This window comes from Trichechus manatus, unplaced genomic scaffold (assembly GCF_000243295.1).
Source record: "Trichechus manatus latirostris isolate Lorelei unplaced genomic scaffold, TriManLat1.0 scaffold00040, whole genome shotgun sequence".
NCBI lineage: Eukaryota > Metazoa > Chordata > Mammalia > Sirenia > Trichechidae > Trichechus > Trichechus manatus.
Window position 1 is genome coordinate 705,575 of NW_004443976.1, and position 19,172 is coordinate 724,746.

Sequence of the window (19,172 nt, forward strand, 5' to 3'; positions counted from 1 at the left end):
ACTCGCTCCAGATTCTACCCTTTCTTTTTGTGTTTCCTGAAGAATTTAGTTAGTTGTTGGCTGCCATTGAGTTGGGCCTGACTCATGGCAACCCCATGCACAACAGGATGAAATGCTGCCTGATCCTGTGCCATCACTATGATTGTATGGGGATTGGAACATTGTTATCCACAGGGTTTTCACTGGCTGATTTTTCAGATGTACATCACCAGGACTTTCTTCCTAGTCCATCTTAGTCTGGAAGCATAATAGCAACATGCAAACTGCCACTGACAGATAGATGGTGGCTGCGCATGAGGTGCGTTGGAATTGAATTGGGTCTCCTGCATGAAGGAGGGAATTCTACCACTGAACTCTCAATGTCCTGAAAAATAATTACCTGTTATCATTACTGTCACCCCCATGGACCCAATGAATCCAGATCAAATCCTATAGAGAGCTCTGAACTAGAGGTTCATGGAGTCAGGATAACTCAATTCATTTAACCTAAACTTTGTGGAGAGAGGAGCGTGATTGTGTGAGTCAAAGAGCACTGTGCTAGGTGGGGGTGGAATGGGGACAGGATGGAGAAGAATGAGGCTCTACTGGTGGTGTCCAACTGTGGACACCATTTATGTGGAACTCAGCAGAGGGGACAAGGCACAGCACAGACTTACACTGGGGGTATTCCTTGCTCAATAGTTCATGGTAGGTCTCCTGAAGGAGGCTGGGCTCTGGAAAGGTGAAATGAGGATTCCAGTCATAGGAAATGCTGGAGCTGTGTTCAGCGCCCAGAGGTGGCAGGGTGTGCGGGAAGCATTTGCAGCAACCAGCTGGCTTCTGTCCCACTGCCTCCTCCCTCTCTGCCAACCCTCCATTCACTGCTACCAGATAGAGCTCTGATCACATCACCGCCCTGCTCAGTGACCTCCCAGGGCTGGCGCCCCAGCACCTCCAGCAGAATGACCCAACACTTCAGGCTGATGGGCAAAGACTTCTTGGCCATACATCCTCCATTCTCTGCTCTCCTGGGCATGTCTGTCTCTGAGCAAGCCTCTCCCCTTCCCACCTCTGCCCAGCTTGGCTTCCCACCCTGATATTTCTGCACTGCCAAATCCTGCCCATCCTGCAAATGCCTCCTCCCCAGGAAGCCTCTTCTAACTCTTTCATTCTCCCCCCCCTACTCTAAAGAAGTGCTCTTGGGCAAGTTACTTGGTCTCTCTGAGGCTGTAGTTTATCATCTGTGGGGTAACCGAAGTTTGTATCAAGTATTATGGGAACATGACTGGTGGAGAAAGTGATACTGGAACCCAGATGGTGAGGTGGCTAGGCATGGAATGTGTGAGTTCTCCAGTATTTTAATATGTAAATCACCTTTTTGTTTTTTTAATTATAGAAGTAACAAAATTGCATGGAAAATAGAGAAAAAAAAATCATGCAGCTAATTCGACTACTGCGAGTGTTTTGGAGAACTTGTTGCCTGTTGGAGGTCTAGGGCTGGGGAGGAGTTTACGGCTGGAGGAAGAAGACTTGGGGGTGAAGGATGTACAGGCAGCATGTGAGGCCTTGGGAGCTATGAGCTTATCTAGGTGAGAGTGGAGGATAAGAAGAGGTCCCCCCCAAAAGGAAACCTGGCATTTTAGGGAGGTGGACAGGAGAAATGAAGGACATGGAGCCCGTCACAAGGTAGGAGATGGTGGCGATGGAGCCGTTTGGTCTGAGGCTGGAGCAGCTCCGGCGAGTGGCCGGAAGGGCAAGTATCGGGTGAAGTGAAGAGAGGACACGGTGGCGCTGTGGAGGGCAAGGCTGGTGTGGTGCGGGGCTGCAGCATCCCAGAAGGATCCTTCCGTTGAGGGCGGTGGACTGAAGGGGCTGTTCAGGTGGGAAGGTGTGGTCCGAGGCGGACCGCGAGTTCGGGTGCCTCCGTCATCTCCCGTCACCTCAATACCCTGCGGAATCGCGTCATTTGCCAGGTGAGCTCCGTCGCGCAGCGGGTGCGCAGGGGGTCGCGTGGGGTTTCCCCCGCCACTGGAGCGGCTTTGGAGGAGCGGGCTCCCGGGGCGGTATTCGCGCCGCGTTCAGGCGTCCTCGCGGTGGGCGCCGGGGACCCGAGGCGCTCGGAGGGGCAGAGCTCCGTTCCCACCCTAGCAGCGGCCACGCCCCGCGCTCGGTCACCGCCCAGGCTGGACACAGTGCGACCGCTTGGTTCAGTAGGGAAAGTTGGGAAACACGTCTTTGTTACACACTTGTCGCCACAAGGTGAGCCTCAGCGTACCGCGTGGCCCTGCTCGTGCGCGGACCTCCGCTAAGACAAACGGGCGTCTCCGCTGTGGAGCGGAGACCGCGGGCCAGCCAGCCAACGGCCCCGCCTCCAGGACCCCGCCCCACCAGAGGCCCCGCCCCTGCCACCAGTCCCGCCCCCCGGGCCCCGCCCGGAGCGAGAGAGAGCCTGGCCGGCAGGACGCGGCTGGCGAACGCGCGGTCCGGGGCTCAGGCCATGCCTGACGGGGCCCATGCGGCTGCCCGGCGCCTGGCGCGGCCCAGGTAGGCGACGCGCGGGCCCGGCCATGCCACTGGAGGCGCAGGATTTGCTGTACGTGGTGCTGGAGCTGGCCATCGCCGCGCTGTCGGTGGCGGGCAACGTGCTGGTGTGTGCCGCCGTGGGCACGTCGAGCGCGCTCCAGACACCCACCAACTACTTCCTGGTGTCCTTGGCGGCGGCGGACGTGGCCGTGGGGCTGTTCGCCATCCCGTTTGCCATTACCATCAGCCTGGGCTTCTGCACAGACTTTCATAGCTGCCTCTTCCTCGCCTGCTTCGTGCTGGTGCTCACGCAGAGCTCCATTTTTAGCCTCCTGGCCGTGGCCCTCGACAGGTACCTGGCCATCTGCGTCCCGCTCAGGTGAGACGTGCGGCGCCCGGACCCCGGGGCTCCGTCGAAGCCCCGCAAACGACCGCCTTCTCCAGGTCCAGGTTCCTGCCCTCGGCCCCCTGACAGGCCAGGCTGGGGAGCATGGGGCCATTGGAGCTCCAGCTCGCAGCCTGGGGGACACCGGCCACCCCCAGAGACAAATGCACCCGAGCTGCCGAGATTCTTTCGAGTTCGCTGGGCCAAACCCTGGCGACCTCTGTGCCCACCGAGCGTCCCGGGGTGCGTGCGTCCGTCTAAGGAGGTCAGCATAGGAACAGACCAACTCTAGGGGTTCCGGGGAGTGCGGCCCCCCGGGCGCCCCGTGAGGTGCAGAGGAAATCCCGGGGAAAGCGCCAGTCCAACCGGCGGGTGGGAGCCCCGGCGCTGGAGGTTTGGCGGTTGCCGGGAAGGCAGAGGTTCCGGCGAAAGGCTGTTTTGGACCTTGGGAATTCGCACTGTCGGGCGGACACTTCTCCCGACTGCAGAGTATATCAGCCTCAAAACGAGGCGGCCAGACCGACAGGGGACAGATGCTGGTTAACTTTGGAGACAGCCACAGACTTTTGTCCTTGCATGTTTGGTGGTAACCCAAATCACCTCCGCGTATTTTTACAGGAGTTAAAAGTGCTAACTGGTTCTCCAAAGCAGCCGACAGCCTTAGAGCCGAAATGCTTTTGTATAACCTTATTTATCCCATGAACCAGCGGTGACCCTGCCTGTGCCTGGGGCGTCGGACAGGGATGCCGCCGCTGTCCTGTCCCAGCAGGATGGGAAGTGCCAGCAGGATTTTAGAAAACTGGAGAACTTACCTGCCCACTCGTTCTTCTACACGGGATGGAGCCAGCCTGCAGAGCCCTAGGTGTAGCTGAGGAATTCCATTTAGAGCACGTGTATCAGGGAACCTCAGGGTCTGGTAAAAGTTACTTACTCTCCATCTTTGGTGTCTGGGTCCCTTCGGCATTTTTGAATTGGGTGAGCTTGGGATCTCTTTGGGTTCGGAACTGAGACAGGGAAAACAGAGCCACGGGTAGTTGTTGTTAGGTGCCGTCTGTTGTCCCACAGAGTCTTCTTGGCTGTAATCTTTATGGGAGCAGAGAGCAAGGTCTTTCTCCTGTGGAGCAGCTGGGTGGGTTCAAATGGCCATTCTTTCCGTTAGCAGCCCAGTGCTTAACCCTTTTGCCATCAGGACTCCTTAGAGTCACAGGAGTAAGAGGAACTCATTTATTGAGTGCTAGCTATGTGCCAGGCAGTTTGTATTAAACTTACATTATTTAATTCTTGCAATAATTCCTGAGAGTAGGCTAACCTGCCTCTTGGAGATGAGCGGGTGGTGGCTGAGAGAGATTAGAATCTTGTTCAGGATGGTGCATTTGGAATGAGAGTCAGAGCTGGAACTTGAACCCAGAGCTGGCTCACAGCTGGCACCGTCTTCACACCATGCCACAGGCTGTGTTGCAGGGCTATGTGCAACACCAGTGCTTGGGAAACCGGCAGCAGGTGTACTGCTATTTCTGGAAGAGGGTGCTTCTGTAGTAAACGGTGGTGTAAGGGGAATGTGTTTGTGGGAATTGACTGGGAGATGCTCTCAGAAGCCTTTTTAGCAGGCAGACACTTTGAGCCTGGTCCTGGTGGGTCTAGGTCTCCATGGGAACAGGAGCCTTCTGCTTGGCCAGGCTGTGAGCCTAATCTGGGCATCTGGGTTGTCCCACGTGTAACTGCTCTGGGCCTCTGACCAGGATGCCTCGTGGATCCAGTTTGGATTTTGAGGCTTGGGGCTGCACAGCACACACGCCTTTTCTCTCTTCTGTGGGTCCCTTTCTTGGTGGCCCAGTGGTTAAGAGTTCAGCTGCTAACTAAAAGGCAGGTAGTTCAAAAGTACCAGCCACTTCTTGGAAACCCTGTGGGGCAATTCTACTCTGTCGTATAGGGTCACTAAGTCAGAATCAACTTGACAGCAACAGATTTGGTTTTTTGGTCCTTGTCTTTTGGTTCTCATATGGGTTATTTGATGGCCTTTTGGCCTTTTTTTCAGTGAAGCAGGGCAGTCCCAAGTCTCCAGCCTGAGCTTCCCATCTGATAAGAGCTTAGACATGCCCTTGACAGAAGCCTAGAAAGACCCAGCTCACCTGGGAGTTAGTGAAGAGTCTCCTGTGACACACTGGGGCAGAAAGTTCCATAAAAGCTTAAATCTGCTAGTTCTTGTCCTGGTTTGTGCTGGGTGGGGTCTTGATACCGTGGGGAGGGGGAGTGTGGGTGTATTAAGGGGAAATAAATGTGAATGACAGGCCCTCAACTTCTCCTTTACATTTGCTGAGGACAGGAGATGTAGATGTAGGGGAGGCTTCCCCTGTTCCTGCCTTCCTGGCAGGACCCAAGGCTCAGAAGTGGGAAGAGGGGCAGCCTCCAACTCCTGTCCCAGGAAGGTATGAGCACCTGGCCTGTCCCCAGCACCAGCACCCACCCATAGGTGTTGGAGAGGTGCACCCGGGTTTCCATGGCTTCCCTAAGCCCTCCTGTAGGTGGGTGCCTGGGGTGGGGTTTCTTTACTCTACTGTTTCAGCTGTTCCTGCTTTTGGAGAGTAAGGCTCAACTGTGAGCAGGCTAAAAATACAGATTACAGGGCCCCACCAAGCCCTACTGAGTCAGACTCTCTGGGATGGGGAGGGGGTGGAGTTCCAGTATCTGTATCTTTAACCAGGGGATTCTGGTCTCACCAAAATTTGAGAACCCTCCTAGAGTCTGGGAGGCTTGAGGCTTCCCCCTTACTTTATTGATATCGGCCGGTGCCAGGGGCCCTCCTTGGGGTCATGGAACCCCAGGTGGCCTGTAAAGTCAGAAGTCCCCAGCTGCCCCCTGCTGGGAAGGAGGTGTCTCCCCTTATAAAGCTAAGCATTAACCAGGGTGGGGCCCAGGGAATGACAGCCAGAAGCACTTTGCTTAGGCACATCTTTAACTGACCTCAGCATTCTACCTTGGACTTACTGATGGTTCCTCTGCCCAGCACAGCAGGGGGTGGAGGGAGTTTGTGCCCCAAGGCTCCAGGTGTGTGGCCTGCGTGGTCAGCTGTGAACCTGGCCCAAGGCCTCAAAGGCTGCAGCCCCCATGTGTCATGAAGTTGCCAAAGTGTTTGCTCACTTAAGATTACAGTGTAGAAGGGGGTCCAGCTAGACACAAAATGACATCTTTGGCCGGACTTGAAAAAGAGGAGGGCCTGCCCACATCAGGCACTGCTTTTTCCCTTCAGAGTTTCATTTGTCACCCACTGCCTCTAGTTGGGGTCCACAGACGATTCCTGACACTTGCTCAGGCAGATGTTGGCCCTGGCCAGAGGGTCCAGGTCCCAGTGTTGCCACTGGGAGTGGGCAGTGATGTGGAGGAAATGGAGGCCCAGCTGCACAAAGCAGAGCTTGGGGCACAGGTTCCTGGGTCTCTGCCCACAGCTACTCCCTGGCTCTCCCTCACCCTCAGGCTGTTTCCGGCAGAAACACTTCCTCCTCCCTAACCTAATCCTTTGCCCCTTATGCCACTCCCAGCTGAGTTGTGTGACACTCCTCTGTCCGAGGGCCTTCCCTGTCCTTTTCTGTGGACTCAGTTTCCCTGATGCTGCCTTCACTGATAAAACATTAAAGCTGTGGTATTGAGTCTCTGGTAGAGTTGGACGCCAGCTGCTTTCCCAGGTGGAGGTGAAGGGAGGGTGTTTCCCAGGGAATGTTTGGTTGACTGGATCAGGGGGCATGTTTGTCTGACCATCCCCAGCTGTGGACCCTGACCCTGTCACCCTCCCTTGCCTCTTTTGCCACGCCTCAAGGCTTTTTCTCTGTGCCTCACATGTCCAGTCTATGAGCTAGGTATTGAAGACTTCTTAGCAAGACTTTGTGCCTCAGGTGAAAATGTGGCCTCCACTTAGCTTGTTGTGTTGTTGTTACCTGCCATTGAGCCCCTGACTCATGGTGACCTCATGCACAACATGATCAGACCATTGTGATTCACAGGGTTTTCACTGGTGGATTTTTGAAGTAGATTGTTAGGCCTTTCTTCCTAGTCTGTCTTAGACTAGAAGTTCTGCTGAAACCTGTTTAGCATCATAGCAACGCGCAAACCTCCACTGATGGTGGCTGTGCTTGAGGTGCATTGACTGGGAATTGAATCTGGGTCTCCTGCTTGGAAGACAGAATTCTACCACTGAACCACCACTGCCCCACCCCCTTAGTTTAGCTGACTGAACTGCAGAGGTAGGAGTTCGCAGGTGTGTGTGTTAAAGAGTGGATGTGGGATACTGAGTATTTTTCTCCTTTTTTTTTTTTTTTTTAGCTATAATTCATATGCCTTAAACTCACCTTTAATGTTGTTTTAAAATAAAACTAGGGAGAAACATTTTCAGCTCTGGGTCCTCCCCTCCCAGCTTTCCCAAGGACTCTCCTCCTTGAGTTCTCCCTTTCTTCTGCATTAGCGTCATGTGGACACAAGCCAAGGAAGCTGGCAACTGCCAGAAGCTAGAAAAGGCATGGAAAGGATTCTCCCCTAGAGCTGTGGTAGAGAGGGAGGCTGTGCTGACACCTCTCTTTCAGACTCCTGGCCTCCAGAACTCCGAAAGAACAGCTTTCTGTTGTTTTAAGCCACCAAGTTTGTGGTATTTGTGGCAGTAGCCACAGGAAACTCAACATGCTTCAGTATAGGAGTAATCTTGACTACATCCCTCACACCCCTGTCCCCCTCCACCCACAGTGAACTCCAACAACTCATCCAGTCTCACTGTCTCCACTTCTTGTCACCACTATGCCACTGAAGTCCTCCTGTCAGTGCCTTCCTTTTGGTTGGAGCTGGTGGTCACTTCTTGGACCTCATTATACATGTCCTCTTACCAGCTCCTGCTGGGCCACTGTGGAGCCCCTATCTCATTCTTCCTGCTCCCCTGTAACTGTCCTGCATACAGCTGCCAGGAGAATGTTTTAAAACAGAAGTTATATCATATCAATCCCCTGCTTAAAGCTCTCCACTGGCACCTAGAGCACAATCCAAGTGTCTTACCCTGGCCTCCAGACCCCGTGTGGTCTGCCTTCCACCCTTCCCTCCCTGTCTTGTACCCCTCTTCCCTCACTCACACTGCCCAGCCACACTGGCCCAAGTTCTTTCTTCAACCATGCTGCCTGGCGTGGGGTAGAGGGCTCCAATTTGAAAAAAAAAAAAAGTTATTGTGATAAAATATGTATAACAAAAACGTTGCCATTCTAACCATTTTTAAGTGCACAATTCAGTGACATTAGTCACCTTTACTATGTTGTACAAACATCACCACTAACCATTTCCAGAAGTTTTCCATCACCTCAAACAGATGCTTGTTCCCCTTAACCAATAACTCCCCCAAATCCTCCATTTCCCCAGCCCCTGGTAACCAGTTATTAAACTTTCATCTCTGTGCATTTGCCTCTTCTGTGGGCCCACGCTTTGATAAATACATGACTGGCTGGCCAAAAGAGGATGTACCGTGCCCGGGCAAGAGCCGAGACAGGCACGGAGGACCTCTGCCAATAAAGGTGTGTGGAGGGAGGGTCCAGGGTGGCAGGTCCGGAGTAAGGGCAGAACTCTGGTGAAAAGATGGCACAGTAGGACCAATAGGTTTTAATGGAGAAAAGAGGGGAAAAGCTTCTAAAAGGATCTGTCACAGGCCTGAGGGAGAACAGGGAAAAGCGGAGCTCAGAAATATCCTAGGACTGCTGGGAAAGGTGGTCTCCTGGGATGCACCCAGAGCAAGTTGGGAAGCTGGCACAGCTGTGGGCCGGGGCTGGGCCCCTGGGAGAGGCTGGCTGTAGGCACTGGGCCTGCAGGTTCTGGTCCCCATGCACAGGCCTGGAGCAACTCTTTTATCTCCATGAGCGAGTATAGCTCTCAGGACTGAGGAGAAAGTTCCCCAGGACTTGGAAGGAGGGACTCGCCCGTTATTTTGGTGTTATTTACCCTCTGTTGCTTAGCATACACTCTTCTGTCAAATCCACTCCCCAGCCTGGTGCAGTGACCTCAAAACTAAGCCCATGTTTATAACTGCTGATTGGAATGTCCAGCCTGGCCTCAAGTTTGTTCCTGAACATGTGCTCCTGCGGAGGCTGAGGTCTGGTCTGGTCAGTTGGACCCTCAATCCCTGCTTGAGGTCAAAACCAGGAGGTTACCTGAAGGTCCTGCCCCCTCTCTGGGAGGTCATCCAGGAGCATATGGGAGCTGCAGGGTGGGGAACACTCAGGGTTGTAGATGGGAAAAAGGGACTGTGCTGGGAAGGGTGGGGAAAGAGGGATACCAGTACTTCAAGCATCCGCTCAGGCTACCTTTGACCCTGCCCTGGGACTGTGGCCTGGAGAGCCACTCCAGAGGGCATGGGGAGCTCCAAGTGAGCAGGCCACTTCTGCAGACACCATGCGGCTGTAGCTGCCTGGCACACTCTGGCAGAAGTGCAGGCCTGCCCCAAGGAAGCCTGTCAGGGGACCAGCCACTGACTTCATGTCTCCAAACGAGCGTCTCCACAGAACTCTGAAAAGCACTGGTTGGCTTTGATTATCTAGAGAATGAACACGTGTAAAGAAATAAAATTTAACAGTGTTTTACAAGACCGATAATCTTCATCCATTTCTCTGTGACTATGTGTGTGGGGTTTGCTTTCTCTCTCCCTGGTCTGGTGGACCCCCACCACCCTCACTCCTTGCCTAGGCACAGGCAGGACCAGGTACTCCTGGGACTCAGTCTCTGTACCTCACTCTTTTGGTCTGTCACCTGAGGAGTCATCTTTGTGATCAGTGTGGCTGTGGGTGCCAGAATGCACCCTTCAGGGACAGAGTAAGGGGATGAATGTCCCTGACATCAGGATCTTTAATATTGTGAACAGAGTGTAAAGTGGTGGAAGTAGTATCAGAACCTGTCTAACTTCAGGGAGGATAATGAGAATCACTATCAGCACAAAACTGATTCCCATGAAGTGGAGATCAGACATACCTCCACTCTCCAACCTTTTCACCAATTCTGACACCAGCCATCCTCCCACGGCGCTCTCTCCTTCTCTCCTGGGTTTGACAGTTCATTGCAATAGCCCCTCAGAATTCACACACCATATTTACAGTTAAATGGTTTATTAGGGAAGCAACAGGGTACAACTTGGTATCAGGATCAACAGGCTAAAACTCAGGATCAGGAAGCCAGTGGGAAAAATCTGGAAGGCTCCCTGGAAGAGGAGAGCACTTCCCTCCCTTCTTCAGTGCAGGATAGCTCTCTCAGCTCCTCTGGACCATGTAAGCAAGCAGGCCATGCACACCCCATCTCAGCTGTACAGGGTCCTCTCAGCACCCCCCGACCCCAATAGGCCTCTTAGCCTCCTGAGAACAGGCCTCTCTGCCTTCAGCCTCCCTGCTGTCAGCTGGTTCCACTGCTAACTGACCCAGCTCCTAGCCAGCGTAGCAGCTTTGTTCAGCTCAGCTGCATTCTTAGCAGCAGGTTTCTGCTGTCACCGCCGACTCTGCCGCACAGCCCTTCTGGGCCTCTTGGTGTCTTCAGAGTTACAGTGCTCAACCCGTTACAGGTCTTTCAGGAGGTTCCTTGCCTCCTCTCCCTGCTTGTCTCTTCTTCCATCTGCTTCTGTCTGCAAACCTCTGTGGGGCTGGCCGCATATATAAGCAAACTCCTGGTCAGTTTCAAGGCATGGCCCTCCCACTGGGGCCACAAGCCCTGATAGGCCACAGACACTTCATTTGCATAGTATATTGAGTACTCCGTGCAAGGTGCATACCAATCACAGCAGGCTGCAGCCCAGGGCCAGACAAAAAGCATCAAACTACAAGCAGTTTACAGCTTACCCAGGAAATGTCAATCAACCTGGACAAAAGTAACAACCCTCTGGGGTAGGAAACTAGGGCAAAGGTAACTCCTGGGGGTTAGGGGAAAAATCTCTCAAGCTGTTTTTCCAAAGAACTAAGACAAAAGGCCACATAAAGGAAATCATTTCACAAGTGGCCACCATTTTGAAGCCCTTTCCATGAGCCAACATTTTACGTGCTGATCTCATTTAGTCTTTACAACAGCCCTATGGAGGCAGATACTGTTACCTTCCCCACCTCATAGATGAGGAAACCAAGGCTCAGAGAGTATGATTAGCCCAGAGTCACACAGAAGCCAGGAGTGGACAAGCCTGCCTTCCCTAGAGCCCTTAACACCATGTGAACAGTTGACAGGGAAGCCCCCACCATCAGGTTATCCCAAACACCCTCTTGATGAGTGCTTCAATGTAGTAAGTGAACTCAGACACCAGCAAATTGTGGGTTACCAAACCAACCTACTGCTGTCCAGTTGATTCTGACTCATAGTGACCCTATAGGACAGAGTAGAACTGCCTCATAGGGTTTCCAAGGTTGTAAATCTTTATAGGAGCACACTGCTACATCTTTCTCCCGCAGAGTGGCTGGTGGGGGTTCGAACCACCAACCTTTTGGTTAGCAGCCAAGTGCTTAACCACTGCGCCACCAGGACTCCTTTAATTGTGGTTGAGGCCCTTTAAATATTATCTGGGACAAAGAAGACTACAGATCAGTAACCCAAAGAAACCCGTGGCTGTTGAGTCGATTCTGACACACAGTGACCCTCTAGCTCATTAGTAACATGGAAATTTCACAGAATTTGAGGAACAGCTGCAAGGACCTATAGAAGGTGATTCCTTCCTGCCTCCTCTTTCACACGGGGCACCTCAGGCCCAGCCTTGCCTGAGGCTTCCTCTTCATTAGCCTGATACTCTCTTGGTTTCAGTGGCTAATAGAGGCGCCCAGCAGGTTGGAGACACAGCCACTGGCAGCAGAACTTAAATGGCAAATGTACCTTCTTTGAAAGTTGAGAACAGGCGGTCACAGGGGCTCTGAGGCCATCTTTCTAACTCAGCGTGGGCTGAGGGGGTGTGCTTTTCCAGAGGGTTAATGCATGAGTTTTGTATGGGAGATGAATGAGAGGAAAGAGCGTTTTGAGCTAAGGGCAGAACGTGTGCTGGGAGCCCAGGGGAGAGTTGCACCCCTCAGGCGGACCGGGACGGGAAAGGACAGGCTGGTGGAGAGCAGACAGATAAAGGAGGGCCTGGAGGCTTTTTAAAGGAGTCTGGGTTTTGTCCTGAAAGCAGCGGTACGTCTATGAAGTTTTTTTTTTTTTTTTAGTTAGAAATCAATCAGTTTGCACAGAAGTGAAAATGTAAAGGGTACAGAGGGATCCAAAAGGAAAAGTGAGTCTCCCCTCCCTCACCCTTCACCAGTCCCTCTACAGGAGCCCCCCAGGCCTTGTCTGCATTTCCTCCTCAGGTTGCCCCACAGCCGACTCTTGGTTCTGTGCTGTCGTCTGTAAGCAGAATCTGTTGGCGCCCTACCATGTCACATGAGGGCTGCAGCGCACACACGCTCTCTCCCCTACTCCTGCTCTTCCTACTTTTGGTTATATTTTTATTTTTTCTGCTGATCATACTTCAACCTCTATTTCTAACTCCATCAGTTGTAGACAATATCTGTTAACCATCAAGAAACATGAGGAAACCTGTGTCCCAGCTGTCCTTCCCACAGCTCTCCTCGTCCTCCTGGTTTCTGTCAAGTGCGCCTTTATTTTTAGTACACTGCATACCTAATAGAAATTTCACTTTCGGAAAAGTAATTTATGCTTGTTGTAAATAAACTGAAAGCATTGAAAAGATAAACTGTGGAAAGTAAGCCACCTCTCATCGTTGATGTGTGAGTTCCCCGTCTGCCTATTAGGCAACCACTATTTCTTGAAATCCACTTCACTGGTTTTGTTTCTGTAGAGAACCCAGACTAAGACAGTCCTCTATGTCCTTACTGATCTTTTTAGATGTTCTGTCCAGAACTGAAAGTGGTGTATTGAAGTCCCCAACTATTATTGTGAGGTTGTCTATTACTCCTTTCATATTCAACAGTATCTGTTTCATGTATTTTGAAGCACTGATGTTAGGTGCATATAGATAGTAAAACCAAAACCAAAAGAGTTGATTCCGACTTATAGCGACCCTATAGGACAGAGTAGTGCCCCATAGGGTTTCCAAGGAGCAGCTGGTGGATTTGAACTGCTGCCCTTTGGTTAGCAGCCAAGCTCTTAATCACTGCACCACCAGGGCTCCATATATGTGTGTGTATATGAGAAAGAAAAATATGAGAGGCTGGAAAGTCCCAAGTCTGTGGGACAGGTGTCAGGCTGGAGGCTTCTCCTGACTCCCGTAGGTATAGGTGCTGAGGAACCCAAGATCAGCAGGAAAGATGGCAGGCTGCTGGCTCAAGTCCCAAGAACCAGAGTTCAGATGATGACCACCTGAATGCAGGACGGAGCAGAGCAAAAGCCAGCAGGCTTTGCTAGAAATAGAAATTCTATATATATTGGATGCGGGCCATACTCCCAAGGAAACTCCCTTTCAACTGACTGGCTGCTCATAGCAGATCTTATCACGGAGGAGATTACATTATATCAGATCTCATCCTGGAGGTGATTACATCATTACATAATTGCCAAACTACATCATAACTGCCAAACCACTGAGAATCATGGCCCAGCCAAGTTGACACACAACCTTAACCATCACACTCCACCCCTTGTTAATTTGGCACCTGTACGCATCTCCCTAAATCATACATAATCTCTGAATAAAGACAATTATGAAGTCATACTTGCGTCTAACATGATACAACACACACACAACTGAAAATGCACTAGCCCTGTTTACATCTTATAAGTGAAGAAAACAAAAATATTTGATGCACAAGTACAGAGCACAAATACTCATAACAATTACAGTCCTCTTTTCTGCAACTGGTCATGTGGTCGTAACTGGTATTTAGAATTACTTTCTTCCACCACCCATTCTGTATTCTCTTTGTCCTCAGCAAGCATCTCAGCTGTCATGGTTCATTGCCTGGTGGGGTGAACCAAACCTTCATTCCTGAAGGGTCTGAGCCATTAGTAGTCATGTCAGAATTGGGTTGCTGTAGTTCTCTATTGACTTTAATCACAGAGATGGTAGACTAAGAGACGCCCTAAGGGATTGCCTGCATTCCAGACATACTCTTCTTTACCTCCATTATGTCATATCAATCTGATTTCCTTCTGGTAGTCATGATCAATCACACCAGCCAGTATGGTAACTCCCTTCTTTGCCTGTTGATACAGAGGCATGAGGAGCCCAAAGTGACTGAGTGGCATTCTCAGCTTCCAGTTCAATGCAATCAGTGATGTGTCTCCAGGTTAGAGCATTCTTCCCTTTGGAACTAAGATCTCTAGACCTGAAGAGCATAAGGTCACGGTGACAGGAAGCAAAAATCTTGCAAGTGGTTCACTAGGGGTAATAGTGAGTGGTGCCATTCCCATTTCCACCCCCTTGATTTCTGGACCCATGAATCCTGGCTATGGGAGAAACAGCATCATATATTGGATGCTGGTTTAGAGCATACAGCTTCCTGGGGAACACCACCCCAACCCTGCAAGGTATTGCCACCTAGCTAGCACCGTAATTGTATCTTTAGAAGGTTATTGCATCGTTCTATCAAGCCAGCTGCTTCAGGATCATGGGGAACATGGTAAGACCAGTGAATTCCATGAGCATGGACCCACTGCTGCACTTCATTTGCTCTGAAGTGAGTCCCTTGATCCAGGGCGATGCTGTGTGGGATAATATGACGATGGATAAGGCATTCTGTAAGTCCATAGATGGTAGTTTTGGCAGAAGCACTGCATGCAAGGAAAGCAAATCCATAACCAGATTAAGTGTCTATTCCGGTAAGAACAAAACGCTGCCATTTCCATGATGGAAGTGGTCCAATGTAATCAACCTGCCCACAGATTGCTGGCTGATCACTTCAAGGGATGGTGCTATACTGGAGACTCAGTGTTTTTTTCTCTGCTGCTGGCAGATAGGGCACTCACAAGAGGCTGTAGCCAAGTCAGCCTTGCTGAGTGGACGTCCATGTTGCTGAGCCCACGCATAAACTCTATCTTTGTCTCCATGGACACTTTGTTCATGAGCTCATTGGACAATCATGGGAGTGGCTAGGGAAAGAGGACGACTGATTTCCAGAGAACGTGTCAGCCTATCCATTTGATTTTCAGAATCCTCCTGTGCTAAGGTCACCCTTTGGTGAGCATTCACGTGAGACACAAATATCTTCAGCTCTTGGGCCCATTCAGAGAAGTCTATCCACATACCTCTTCCCTATACTTCCTTGTCTGCAATTTTCCAGTCATGTTCTTTCCAAGTCCCTGATCATCCAGCCAAACCATTGGCCACAGCCCATGAATCAGTATACAATGACACGTGGCCATTTCTCCTTCCAAGCAAAGTGAACAATGAGGTGCACTGCTCAATGTTCTTCCCATTGAGAGGATTTCCCTTCACCACTGTCCTTCAGGGAGGTCCAAGAAAAGGACTGTAATGCTGCCTCTGTCCACTTTCAAGAGGTGCCTACATGTCCCGCAGAACCATCTGTAAACTAGGCATGAGTTTTCTCTTTTTCAATCGACTGATCATAAGGAACTCACCATGAAGCCATAGGTGCAGACTGGGAGATGGAAGGTAACCTGACAGGAGTGGAGACCATGGGCATCTGGGCCGCATCTTCATGAAACTTACTTGTGCCTTCAGATCCTGCTCAGGCCTGATCTCATATATATCACTTCCATTTAATGATGGAGTGCTGCTGTGCACATCTGACTTTGTGACTCTGTGGGTCAGACAACACATAGTTTATGATGAGCAGCTCAGGCTGCGGTGACTTGGTCGCTCATGGTTAAGTGTTCAGTCTCTACTAAGGCCCAGTAATAAGCCAAAAGCTGTTTCTCAAAAGGAGAGCAGTTATCTGCAGAGGATGACAGGGTTTTGCTCAAAATCCTAAGGCTCTGCTCTGTAATTCACCAGTAGGGGCCTGACAAAGATTCCAAACAGCATCTGTATCTGCCACTGACACTTCAAGTACCTTTGGATCGGCTAAAGCATATGGCCCAAGTGGCACAGTGGCCTGCATGGCAGCCTGAACCTGTTGCAGAGCCTTGTCTTGTTCTGGGCCTCACTCAAAAACTAGCAGCTTTTCGAGTCACTTGATAAATAGGGAGGAGTAGCACACCCAAATGAGGGTTATGTTGCCTCCAAAATCCAGAGGCCCATCAGGTGTTGTGCTTCCTTTTTAGTTGTGGGAGGGGCCAGATGCAATAACTTATCCTCAACTTTAGAAGGAATGTCTTAACGTGCTGCACACCACTGAACCCCTAGAAATTTCACTGAGGTAGAAGGCACTTGAAATTTTATAGGATTAATTTCCCATCTTGTAGCACACAAATGTTTTCAAATAAGTCCAGAGTCATTGACACTTCTTCCTTACCATGTCCAGTCAGCATAATGTCATCAATGTAATGGAACAGTGTGACGTCTTGTGGAAGGGAAAGGTGATCAAGGTCCCTGCAGACTAAATAATGACATAATTGATATACCTCTGAGGTAGGCAAGTAAGGTCTATTACTGGCCTTGCCAGCTGAAGGCAAACTGTTTTGATGGTCCTTTAAAACAGGTACAGAGAAAAAGGCATTCGTGAGATCAATAGCTGCATTCAAGGTACCAAGAGATATATTAATTTGCTCAAGCAATGAAACCATATCCAAAACAGCAGCTGCAACTGGAATCACCACCTGGTTAAGTTTCTGATAATTCACTATCATTCTCCAAGATCCATCTGTTTTCTGCACAGGCCAAATAGGCAAGCTGAGTGGGGATGTGGTGGAAATCACCATCCCTGCATTCTTCAAGTCCTTGATGGTGGCAGTAATCTCTACAATCCCTCCAGGAATCTGATATTGCTTTTGGTTTACTGTTTTCCTAGGTTAGGGCAGTTCTAATGGCTTCCACTTAGCCTTTCCTAGTGTCATGGATTGAATTGTGTCCCCAGAAATATATGTCAAATTATCTAGGCCATGATTCCCAGTATTGTGTGACTGTCCATTTTGTCATCTGATATGATTTTCCTATGTGTTGTAAATCCTACCTCTATGATGTTAATAAGGGGGGATTAGAGGTAGCTATGTTAGTGAGGTGGGACTCAATCTACACATTAGGTTGTGTCTTAAGTCAGTCTCTTTTGAGATATAAAAGAGAGAAGCAAGCAGAGGGACAGGAGAACCTCATACCACCAAGAAAGTAGCCTGGAGAAGAGCACATCCTTTGGACTTGGGGTCCTTGTGCTGAGAAGCTCCTAGACCAGGGGAAGATTGATAACAAGGACATTCCTGTACAGCCGACAGAGAGAGAAAGCCTTCTTCTGGAAATGGATATTGGATACAGGCCATACCCCCAGGGAAAGTGCCTTTCAACTGATTGGTTGCTCATAGCAGATCTCATCATGGAGGAGATGATATATTAGATCTAATCATGGGGGTGATTACATCATTACAGAATTATGAAACTAAATCATAACACCAAACCACTGAGAATCATGGCCTAGCCATGCTGACACACAAACTTAATCTTCACAATGACACACCACGTCGATTTGCCCCATGGTTAAGTCTGATCACTTGGTTAAGGTCATGTCTGCCACGGTTCTCCACTGTACAGGAATATTTTCCCCACTGATGAGACTTTCCTGAATCAGTTATACATGGTGGTTGTAAAACGGCATTTTTCTTTTTCTCTCATTTCTTTCACATTTATCAGTTGGCATTCTTCCATAAAGAAGGGCTTAGTGTCAGTATGGGCTCAGGAAATTTATTTTTTGTTGTTGTTTATTGTTGTAGTTTAAGTGAAGTTTACATTTGAAGTTTGTCTCCCATACAAAAATTTATACATGCATTGTTATGTGACCCTAATTGCTCTCCTCATACTGTGACAGCACACTCCTCCTTTCCACCCGATTCCCCATGTCCGTTCAACCAGCTCCTAACCCTCTTTGCCTTCCCATCTCACCTGTGGACAGAAGCTGCCTGTTTAGTCTCTTGTACCTACTTGAGCTAAGAGGCACACTCCTCATGAGTATCACTTTATGTCCCACAGTCTAATCCAATCCCTGCCTGAAGAGTTAACCTCAGAAATTGTTTTAGTTCTGGGCTGATAGAGAATCCAGGGGCCATGCTTTATGGGGTTCCTCCAGTCTCAGATCATTAAGTCTGCTCTTACTAGAATTTGAGTTCTGTGCCCCACCTTTCTCTTGCTCCATCAGGGACTCTCTGTTGTGTTCCTTGTCAGGGTGGTCATTGGTGGTAGCCGGGCACCATCTAGTTCTTCTGGTCTCAGGCTGATGAAGTCTCTGGTTTATGTGGCCCTTTCTGTCTCTTGGGCTAATACTTTACTTGTGTCTTTGGTGTTCTTCGTTCTCCTTTACTCCAGGTGGTTGGGACCAATTGATGCATCTTAGATGGCCGCTTCCAAGCTTTCAAAACCCCAGATGCCACCCACCAAAGTAGGATGCAGAACGTTTTTTTAATAAGCTTTGTTATGCCAATTGACCTAGATGTCCCCTGAAAGCATGGTCCCCAGACCCCTACCCCTGTTACTCTGTCCCTTGAAGTGTTTGATTGTATTCATGAAACTTCTTAGCTTTGGTTTAGTCCAGTTGTGCTGACATCCCCTGTAGTGTGTGCTGTCCTTCCCTTCACCTAAGATAAATCTTATCTATTATCTAGTTAGTAAATAACCCTCACCCTCCCTCCCCACCCTTGTAACCATCAAAGAATGTTTTCTTCCGTGTTTAAACCTTTTCTTGAGTTCTTATAATAGTGGTCTTATACAATATTTGTCATTCTATGACTGACTAAATTCACTCAGCATAATGCCCTCCAGACTCCTCCATGTTATAAGATGTTTCACGGCTTCCTCGTTGTTCTTTATCACTGTGTAGTATTCCATTGTGTGGATATACCATAATTTGTTTATCCATTGGTCCGTTGATGGGCATCTAGGTTGTTTCCATCTTTTTGCTATTGTGAACAGCTGCAGTGAACATGGGTGTGCATATACCTATTCGTGTGATGGCTCTTAATTCTCTAGGATATATTCCAAGGAGCAGGATAGCTGGATCGTATAGTACTTTTATTTCTAGCTTTTTTAGGAAGTGCCAAATCAATTTCCAAAGTGGTTGTACCATTCTGTATTCCCACCAACAGTGTATAAGTGTTCCAGTCTCTCCACAACCTCTCCAACATTTCTTATTTTGTGTTTTTTGGATTAATGCTAGCCTTGCTGGGGTGAGATGATATCTCATTGTAGTTTTGATCTGCATTTCTGTAATGGCTAATGATC

At 49.7% G+C, this 19,172-nt stretch overlaps 1 protein-coding gene across 1 annotated transcript in view; it reads left to right on the forward strand.

Annotated features, from left to right (window-relative positions):
* The first annotated feature begins 2,546 nt into the window (after positions 1-2,546).
* The window catches only part of ADORA2B (adenosine A2b receptor), a 32,067-nt gene continuing 15,441 nt past the window's right edge, over positions 2,547-19,172 (forward strand). The window contains exon 1 of the mRNA XM_004375960.2: positions 2,547-2,881. Coding sequence (XP_004376017.1) covers positions 2,547-2,881 — 335 coding nt within the window. The remainder of the gene's footprint in view (positions 2,882-19,172) is intronic.